Raw genomic sequence first — 9,941 nt, 5'->3', positions numbered from 1 at the left:
TAGTTATTCAAAATTAGACTTATGGACAGTTCTAGCAATCACCTTAGGTTTCTCTCTTATCTAGTTAATACAGCAGTATGTTACTTGTTTTCTTGTGCAAGTATTTCTAATCCATAGGGATTAGACCTTCCTGGTCTTTTAAAACTAGACAGACTGCTCAGTAAATCTTTTCTGAAAATGAAACCTGATTTGGTATAAGAAGTGTTTTGTTAGTTTCTTTTAAATTTCCCTATTAGCATCATAGGGGTATACACTTGAAATGTTTTGTTTTTTTTAAACTTGGCACTTACATAACTCATCATTCCATTTTACTAATTACTTGGAGGGAAACATATGACAGATATTTATGTCTGTGTTCATACATAAATTAGAATGCAAAAGAGATTGGCCACAGAAATAGTGAAGATTGGCCACAGAAATAGTGAAGTACAAAGATAACATGGAATTTTAGATTACATTTAAATGCTGGTATCAGAAATTATTAAATACCTTATTTAAGTGCCAAGGCCTTGTATTTAGGAGAGTAATCAATTACAATGAAATATATTTATATTAGTATAGAAATAAAGCACTCAAGACTTTAATAATGGGAAATTCTCAATTTATTTTATCAGTTTCTCCTACTATGCATTTCTTCAGAAATCGGTTTCAAGGCAGTACATAAGAAAACATTCAGAGAATTAGCAAGTTAGTGCACAAAATTATTTTCTCAGTCTGGTCATAGACACAGAGATAAAATAGAGTCTAAGCATCTCACAATTATCAATAGTAAGCATCCCTTGTCCCTTGTTACCACAGATACCCAATGGCAAGGCACATTTTGGCACCTCGGCCTATTTCAGTAAAGCCACACAAAACCGGACAGATGCTCCCCATTTCTTGGGGCTGCAAAAACTCAGGAAAAAGAGCTGAGAGGAGATCCATGCAGCAAACAGAAACTTGTGCAAGTAAGTTATTTGTCAACATCCAAAAGTGCACTATATTGCCTTACTGAACACAAAAACATGTTCCCAGAGAGCTTGGAGTTCCATTTTCAAATGGATGTGACAAAGGAAAAATAAATAAGGACAGGATGTAGTGAAGAAAGATGGGTATGCCTGGACCCTCTACACCACCAAGATATTGCTATTTCACAGTAAAATTTTACAAAATAAACCCACCTTGTTTGACAAGAAATAGCTAAATTGCACAGAACAGAGATCCCTGAGCTAGTCAAAAAACTAGTTAGAAAAGCCACACAACACACTGTGTGCACATATCCACATAGGTCTAGAGGAAGTACTTTTTCAGCAAATAAATATTGCTTACTAGCTCCCATTCAAGACCACATGAGCGATGGACCATATTTGCTAGTGTATAACCTTGAAGCTCTGCTTCTAAGGCTTGAGTGAGGGCAGCCCCAGGTGGGATCTAGTCTTACTGTTATGGATGTAACCAACAACAAAGCATTCACATTTAGTGCACTAATCTCAAGTAGTGCTGAAATCAGGCAGTCAGGCTCCACAACTGAGTTACTTTTCAGAGAAAGTATGAATCTGACTTTTCCAACGCCTCTTTCCATCTGCTGACTTACAAATTTGTGATCATAGGTTGAAACCTACCAAATTATGTAGCATTTGCTTTTGACAATGTTTACTGAAGTAGGTACAATTCCATTCCCCATATTCCCTTTCTAAGCAAGTAGAAAAAAAATGACCTCTCTTAGATGGTAACTAGCATTAAAATAATCTACACAGTAGAGTAAGTGTGTGGAAACAGCAAAAATCCTCTTAAATGTTTTAAAGAGCTAGAAAATACGGAATGTAGATCCACAGTTTTACCATGGTAATCAGTTATCCAAGGTCTCATTTTGCCATGCCATCTTCCCCATCCCATGTTTCCCATACCTGGTTGTCTCTATGCTATAAAGTGAACTTAAAATCTTGTAGCAACATGTAAGGAAAGCAGAACCACTTTGTTCTGGGAATGGAGAAGCAGGATTTTTTAGGACAGAGTTTAGAGACATCTGCTATAATATAGTGTAAGAAACTTAACTCTACACATTAATGGAGTTGATGAAGTCTGGGTTCTGGAAATAAATTAAAGCAGATGCTTTGCTGTTAACTGACAGAGCTTCAATTAAATCAGAAGAAAAACCATATGTCTCCCAGTCCCTACTGTTGATTAAGACTTTCCTAGCAAATTGCAGTATGTTTTTCTTGAGGAACTTACATGACTTGAACCTCAATATGTTCCACCATGAAAACTTACGGAACAGAAAACTCACACTGATATAAATCAGATAGGGTTAAGAACTGATTTAATTAAGAATCAGATCTTGGCTGCTGTGCAGATACTTTTAATTTAGTTTCAAGTCTAATATCAATTTAGCTCAAGCTTATTACAGACTTCATGGCTTTAGCTAGAGCTGAAAAAAATTTCAATACTTATGTCATTAACCACCTAAGGCAGATGGCAGTATCAGTACTGACACCAATATCCAGCAGCATCTAATTTAACATTGCAACACATCCTTATACTCTCTGTTGGACAGTATCAGCACAATCATTCAAAAAACAAGATGAAGAAACATTGAAATTAAGTGCTCTTCTCCTAGGAAATAATTTATAAAACTTCTTTCAGACATTTCTGACCATTTAACAACACACACAAGCTAATAGAGCCCCAAGTTGATGCCATACATTTAAGATCAACAGTTGTGTTTGCAAAGTTTTATATAATAAAATTAAAATGCTTATCATTTTACAATTGCAACAAAAGTAAAAGCCACCATATCATTACTTAAGCAAGTAACATCTCAAAACAAGTATTTCTCCAGAACTCCAGAACAGCTGGGACAGAGTCTTAGCTCTAGAGTTCTGGGAGCACTTGTGCACTTCTGTGCTTGTCTAAAGAAACACAAACTATAAAGAACTCAAGAAAATGTGGTCATAAGGTCTTAAATGTCACACAGCTTGTGCCATGGCAGTTGTGGGAAACCATCAGCTTAAGGGTACGTATTTTTGTACTTGCTGGGCTCCAATCTCTGCAACATAGACTGCTCCACTTCTCATGTCTACATCCACAAGGTGTGGTTTGGTTTCATCAGCCAGCTGGACACTGTGAACCATGACACAGTCCCCAATGGAGCCAACTGGAGGTGCTGCCAAGATTGCCAACCGGTTGATATTCAGCTGAGCTACAATCAGGTACTTGTAATCAGCAGTAAACCTGTGAAAAGATAAACATATTTTTAAACTATGAACTCCATATGACACCTCATTTAGCACAAACAAAACCTCTTTAATAGTCACAGTTTTGAAGTCTATGACCGACAGAATGCAATGTAACATTGGGAATTAAGTTGTAAGCCTTGTTCTTCATATGGCTGCTCATTGAGACACATTATGCTACAGAAAAGTCATTCAAGAAAATCCTTCTTCCTGTACAAGCTGCAACAGTAAGGCTAATAACATAACAGCTTTAAAGTGAAGTTCCCAATCCTGCACTCAAATCCACACGGCTTGTTATAAAGCCAGGATTTCCCTGTCAGGATGCAACTGTGCAGATCTTTGCACATGTTAGGACACTCAGCATCTTACTACACCAGTTAACTCCTTGTCAGCAGGCATTAAATATTAACATTTTAATTCACCAGTAAGAGTACACCTCATTTACATAATTGTGTGCTTCTAGAACTGTTCAACAATACCTGACAGAAGAGGGCCCATCTTCTGAAAAACAACCACTCCACGACCCAAGCCATTCTCCCGTGACTTTCTCAAAAACTTGGATTCTCTTGTTGTCTCTGTCTGCAACCCATACCTGTTAAAAAGAAAAATCATGGCTGTCAACAAATCAAACAAATAAAATGCATTTGTTTCTTACAAGAGCAAAGTTCCTTGTAGTAAAAATGGAAGAATGTACCCTGGAAGAATGTATATCTTCCCATTCAAAACTAAATCAGTAGGTCTGACTTCCAGATATAAACCAAGACAGACACAAATTATTTTATACTACTTTAACAAAGAAATCAATGCCTTCTCTTCTTGTTTTGTGGCTACATGATATATTTGGTAGGATTTTTATCCCCACAATGACGACATATTTCCACCTATTAAATTCTGAAGATCCGCCTAAAGGTGTGTCACCTGCACTTTTTTTCCCAGTGGTAGTCTCATTTCATGATCATGATCTGCAAACACTCCTGATATGCCTAATACTGCTACAAATAGAGCCATTTGAACACTTGGAGCATGTTTAGCTGGTTTTGTCTAACCAGTTTTGTCTCTGTCCCACCCTGTGTTTAACTGGGTTCACAAACACTGCAAGCTAGCGATACCACTAGACAGTTCCAATGAAGGCATTTTTTGAACAATCATTGAAGTTTTAGCTGTTGACAAGTCATCAGTCTGATAAGTAAACTTCATGACTTTTCTAGGGTATCACCAAAAAGGGAGCAATAAACATAATCTTAGATCTTTAATCACTGTTTTTAAATGAACTATTACTGCAGCATTCTCTTAGATTTCTTATGAATTGACAATTAATTCTCAGCTTAAGCTGAAGATCAACACTACATTGGCAGTAAAATCATAGCTCATCCCAGTCACTACCTTTGAATGAATAAACTCACGGTTACCCTGCGGAATAAAGTGACCATGTTTCTTCTGTTTTTCTCCCACTCCACCAGTTTTTGCTGAGAATTGATTTTACATACACTTTTTATTCTGACTCAGACAGCATCAGCAGAATTAGCTTTAACCAGGGGTGTTTTAGTGAAGCAATCTTATTTTCCCTGAAACAGATTAACAAGTGACTGCTAATTCCTCTCTAGGACTGGCAGACCGAAAACCAGACTACAATTAACACCTGGCAGAGGCAGACTCTTGGAATGCCTTGGGCTGCATGTAAAAGAGAGTAATATCACAACCTAGCTAGAGCCTCACTATCACCTCAAGCTTATTTGGAATTTCCAAATATGAAATTAAAGCCCCCCTGAAGTACAGCAACTGAGGATAACAGACCACCACTTTGTCATCTAGCAGGATCGTCTTTAATAAACACACTGAAGTATTTATGTTTCTTCTGTGCAAAAGTTTTAGGTTTAACTACGCAGCCAGCCAACAGGAGAGAGAAAGTAACCACAAAAAAGCCAAGAGGAGTAGAGCTGATGTTTCTACCTTTTATCATTCATCCCACACACATTCACAGCCCAGTTTTCTGGGTTGTACAACAAAGCACAGGCGTTTACAGCTGGACTTGATCCTTTGATATGCACTTTCCCATGGGAGAAGAGCTGTTAATCAAGGTCAGGATGGCCCAAGCAGGCTGCTGCTTCTACATGAAGAAAGAGAAGTGCTTTTCTTTATTATAGAACATACTTCTCCTGAAGTCTCACAATGGCAACCTGTTACAAACTGCAGGAGGAACACTGTTGTTGCATGGACACTGACAGGGTAAATGGTCAGGATCCTGGTGTTAACCTTGGAGTCAGCTGCTCCCACAGAAACTGCAGCATGAAACTTCAGCTCAGGACTATCACACCAAAAACCGTAACCCCACAAAGCGACACGGATCACAGCAGTTTAAACAAAAAGGAAATACATTTTGTTTTGTTCAAATACATATAAACAAGTCTGTTGAAAGATTAAATTTAAAAAAATCCTTAATTCTTTACCCGTCCACAAGCATCCACTGTTACACTGTGAGGAATCTTGAACTGACCAATGCCACTCCCATTTGTTCCAGTCAGCCATATCTCTTTGTAGTCTAAACAGTGAGCACCATGAAAATAAAAATAAAAATAAAAAAAAAACACAGTGAGAAAACAACAAATAAACTAGCTTTTAAGTAATTCTCTTGCAAAGTTACTTTGGGTAGCTTATAAAAGGTGAGATTTCTAAACTGTTTAAACACAGTACTCCCAATACATAAATCTGAGAGAAAACATGACTACTGCAGTGACTACTGAATTGTTATTAGTAATTTCAGGATTATGTTTATAAAAACGTAGCCAGTAATACACAAGAGCCATAATCCAAGGTTGTGTTAAGCACTAAATTACAAAAAAACAAAAAGGAAAAGGAAAATTGGCTGATTATGCTATTAATTTGTTTCCTAAATTGATTTTTAACACTTTTTACCTGGAAGTTTTTACTTTTAACAATTTACCATTTGGCAATACTTATGTATTAGGAAACTATCTGCTTTATGATAGCACACTGGAGAAACAGTAGCTCCTCCATCCTCCACTTACTCCAACTGTGGGCATGTGCAGACTCTTTAGTCACTGCCCTAACCGAGGAGTATGAGATAATTAGAATCACAGAACAACTTAAGTATAAAAGTCCTTCAGACACTGCCTGGTCCAACCTGCTCCTCAAAGCAGGACTAGACTTGATAAAAAATCCAACTCTGAAGTTAGATCAAACTGCCTATAACTCATCAGCTTTTGAGCATCTACAGGAATGGAGAGTACCAATAATCTTTGAGCAACCCTGTCATTCACTGTCTGACCACCCTTACTCTAAATGTTTTCTAACAAAAATCAAACTGAAATTCCCCCCTCTTGAATCTTTTGCTCTGTGTTCCTCATTCGTCATTTTAAATCTCCAAGAAACACGTGTCTCTCTCTTCTCTACAGCCTCCTTTTACTGACTTGAAGACAGAAATAAGAATCCCCCTTATCTTTCTTTCTTGGAAACTGAACAAAGTCACTCTCTCAGCCTCTTCTCATGAATGACTAGGAGTTTTCTCCTGAAGTGATAAGCTATGAAATAGGATCTGATTCATGAAGGTCCTCAAACTAAAGTTAAGTGACGGTTCTGCCTAGTACTCGTCTAAAAATATTCCCAAGCTGTGTTATTTAAAATCCAGTTTTCAGTGGTCAACTACTGCAACAGTTCCTCTTTCCATACCGTCTGATAGTTTGAGCAATCTGTTGTTCATTCCTCCGTCTCCATCAACAACATAGACTTCTCCAGTTTCCTCCACAAAGATGTCTGCTGGTTGATCAAACTGCAGGGGAATCAAACTCGAACCCGCATTACCCGGTGTGCCCAAGACCTGCATAAGTTTACCCAGAGGGCTATACTGTTTCACTGTGTGGCCGTATTTCCCTGAATCAAGGAAAAAACAAAGTGCAAAAACATCTTAACAAAACGAAATTTAAGTATTAGAACTGACTGCAAAGATTGAAAAACTGATACTCAAAAGTGATATTAATACATCCAACAGATAAAATTCTACAATGAGATTATGACCGTGGGTTAGAAAATCCACAGGCTGTAACAACATTCATCCACTGTATTGGGGTCACTAAACCTAGGTATATCAGGCTTTTTTCCCTGATATTTCTGGACAGCAGGGAGGAGTGCTGACTAAGCTCAGCAGCTATAAACTGTGAAGACACACAGCACAATTCATGAAACTTCAGACTATTTTGTGCAGCACCTGAGAAGTTTGTTCATGGCAAGAAAAGCACAAATCTATCTCAGAATTGCTTGAGAGACTTAAGTCTAAAGCAATATTACATTTTCCTCCCTGACGAATATTTCTCATATCACCACCATGCCTACCTGTTCCAACATCTGTGATCCATACTGAACTTCCTATTGCAGTGTTCCATACAAAGATACCATGAGGCATTTCAACTGTATCATTCCAGGAGTGAAGAAAATAGCCTTCTTCTGAGAACACAAGTACCTTTGGCACATTGTCTCCCCGCTGAAAAGGCAAAAAAAGTGCTAAAGAAAACATACTGAGTAAGTAATTTTATAGTTTAAAATTTCTCTTTGTGAAGTGTTTGCAATGTTTCATGAACTGAAAGAATGTCCTGACATAGTTGTCTGCTAGAACTCCTTTTTCCAGCTAGAAAAGGAAAAAGAGATAAGGGTTTAAATTTAGTATGCAAAACCTTCCAGCCAGTCTGGACTTTCACCTTACATCACACAGAGTCCAGCTTTCAGAGCAGCCCAGTGCCTGCAGCTATCCTGGTGTTTAGCTTGAATTGATATTTTGTGTTCCTGCTGAAAAGTGAGCCCAATGTAACGGGAGTGAAAAACTGCAACAGTGCTTATTAGCTGCACTTATTATCAGGCACTCACTCATGCTGTGCTTTACAAGAAATTCCCACCACGTCCCATGGAGACAATGTCTTATCCCCACCCTAGAGATACTCACACATGGACCTGGCTAGAGGAAATATTTTAACTCCAGTTACTCTAACTGGCTGAAAGAGCAGTGTGGTTGTGATTTCTGGGGGAGAAGGCCTCAAAGAATGGAAGATTCAGTTGCCCCAGAATCACATTTTATCTTTAGCTGAGGGAACAGGCTGCTGTAACTCAGTTAAGTCGGCTCATACCTTCATGCCACAAAAATGTAACGCTTTAAAAAACCCCACAAACGTTGTGCTAGGACTGCTTTCAAAAATAGATATAGCAGAGACATATCTGAGTTTGAGACAATATTTTCATCATATTTTCTCTGAATTTGATACAATAATTATTTATACATATAAAAATGTAAATAAACATACACATATACATCCTAATCTTAACCAGATGCTTTAAAGGCAAAAACCCACAAAAACAACAAAGAGAGAAATACAGTATTCCCACTCACTTGTCCTACATAAACCAAACCATGGAGAGAGTCAACAGCAACACAAAATGTTTGGCCAGTGAAGTGTTCTGGAGTTTTAGGCCAGCCTATGTCCAGCTTGTACATCTGTTGCTCTCCGCTCCAAGGAGAGAAGTATTCTGCTTTTAAAACCTGAGAATACAAAATAAATACATAGTATTTAAAATCCATGAGGGTGGGATCAAAGGAAACAGCAGCTGAAAAGGAACTGTGTGCTGAAGCAGCGTAAATTCATTTATTCAATTAAAATTAACAAGACAGATAAACAGAAGCAGGCTTGCAGCCAGGGGTTTGGACCGCAAGTGGGAAAGCTTCAACAATCTGAAAACTAGCTAATCGAGTCCTTTGGACTGGGGAGCTCTGGAATTAGAAGGCAAATCACACACCCTGAAATTTCTTACACCAGAGTTGCTGATAATATCTGTAAGTCAGTCTCCAAAATGAGAAGATAGTACAGAAGATTCCAAATGCACCAGATTCAGTAGCCACTTCAAGAGGTGAAAATACAAAAGAGTAAAAATACAGGTCAAGAAAGAAAATTACACCTTGGAAATGAAGAAGTGTAAAATACCAGGAACAATCAGACTCGGGCCAATGTACACAATTTAAACGATAATAGAAAAAAATAATCTTCCACCTTCTTGTTCAATTTTTCCAGCAGAAGAGTGGAAGCTAAGCACTGCTGCAAGGTAAGCACTGAAACAGAGCTAAGAAGTAACGGAGACAGACCCTGAGGGCCCGCGGCCACCCGACATTTCTGTTCCTCCCCATGGCCGGGACCAGGGGACACACTGACGACACAGAGCTGCGGACAGACAGGCCGGGCTACATTAAGGAAAACCGCGAGCAATCAAGCGAGGAGAACACCTGACAGTATCAAGTTATTCCCCCATAAGCTCCTTCTTCCTCGCTGGGACACGGCACAGCGCCTGGAAGCCCCTGGAAGGAGCCGCCCCGCGCAGGCATTACCTCTGCGGGGCTGCGGAGCCGCCCAGTGCCGCAGCCTCCGCCTGGAACCCGTAAGCGGCGCGGGAGGCACCGAGAGCGAACGTGTCCCGGGGCGCCGCCCGCACCCCCCGCCCCGCCGGCCCCGGCCCCGCCGCCCCGGGCCCTCCCCGCTGTCCGCCCTGACCGGAGGCCCTGGCACGAAGCCCCGGGCGACCGCCGCGCACCTGGGAGCCGCCCAGCAGGGCCAGCAGAGCCAGCAGCGTCCCGGCCATGGCAGCCCCGGCCCCGCGGCCGCTCCCGTCTCCCGGGGGCCGGGCCCGTTGCCATGGCAGCCACGTGGCCGCCGCCCCGCCCACCTCGCCCCGGCGGCC

General features: G+C 40.1%; 1 protein-coding gene across 2 annotated transcripts; it reads right to left on the bottom strand.

Moving 5' to 3' along the window:
• Positions 1–579: 579 nt before the first annotated feature.
• Positions 580–9,890, bottom strand: NHLRC3 (NHL repeat containing 3). 2 transcript variants are annotated; one of them, XM_040056697.2, is made up of 7 exons: positions 9,795–9,890; positions 8,605–8,754; positions 7,560–7,707; positions 6,900–7,100; positions 5,660–5,751; positions 3,692–3,804; positions 580–3,210 (listed from the first exon to the last, which is right to left on the bottom strand). In XM_040056697.2, the coding sequence occupies exons 1-7, from the start codon at positions 9,840–9,842 to the stop codon at positions 2,982–2,984; spliced, it is 981 nt and encodes a 326-aa protein (XP_039912631.1). In that variant the 5' UTR covers positions 9,843–9,890; the 3' UTR covers positions 580–2,981. The 2 variants fall into 2 exon arrangements, with proteins under 2 accessions (XP_039912631.1, XP_039912632.1); XM_040056698.2 differs by lacking the exon at positions 9,795–9,890 and adding an exon at positions 9,592–9,688.
• Positions 9,891–9,941: the final 51 nt, after the last annotated feature.

The sequence above is a fragment of the Hirundo rustica genome, chromosome 2 (assembly GCF_015227805.2).
Source record: "Hirundo rustica isolate bHirRus1 chromosome 2, bHirRus1.pri.v3, whole genome shotgun sequence".
Lineage (NCBI taxonomy): Eukaryota > Metazoa > Chordata > Aves > Passeriformes > Hirundinidae > Hirundo > Hirundo rustica.
The sequence above is the reverse complement of the archived record's forward strand: the minus strand, read 5'-3'. Positions and strand labels throughout refer to the sequence as shown.

What these genes read in the sequence shown, in the direction of transcription:
- NHLRC3 (XM_040056697.2), bottom strand. Translation starts at nt 9,842, where the DNA reads ATGGCCGGGACGCTGCTGGCTCTGCTGGCCCTGCTGGGCGGCTCCCAG. An exon ending in GATCACAGATGTTGGAACAG is followed by an intron (nt 7,101 to 7,559) that starts GTAGGCATGGTG and finishes TCCTTGATTCAG; the next exon opens with GGAAATACGGCCACACAGTG. An exon ending in GATGGGCCCTCTTCTGTCAG is followed by an intron (nt 3,211 to 3,691) that starts GTATTGTTGAAC and finishes ATCTTTTCACAG; the next exon opens with GTTTACTGCTGATTACAAGT.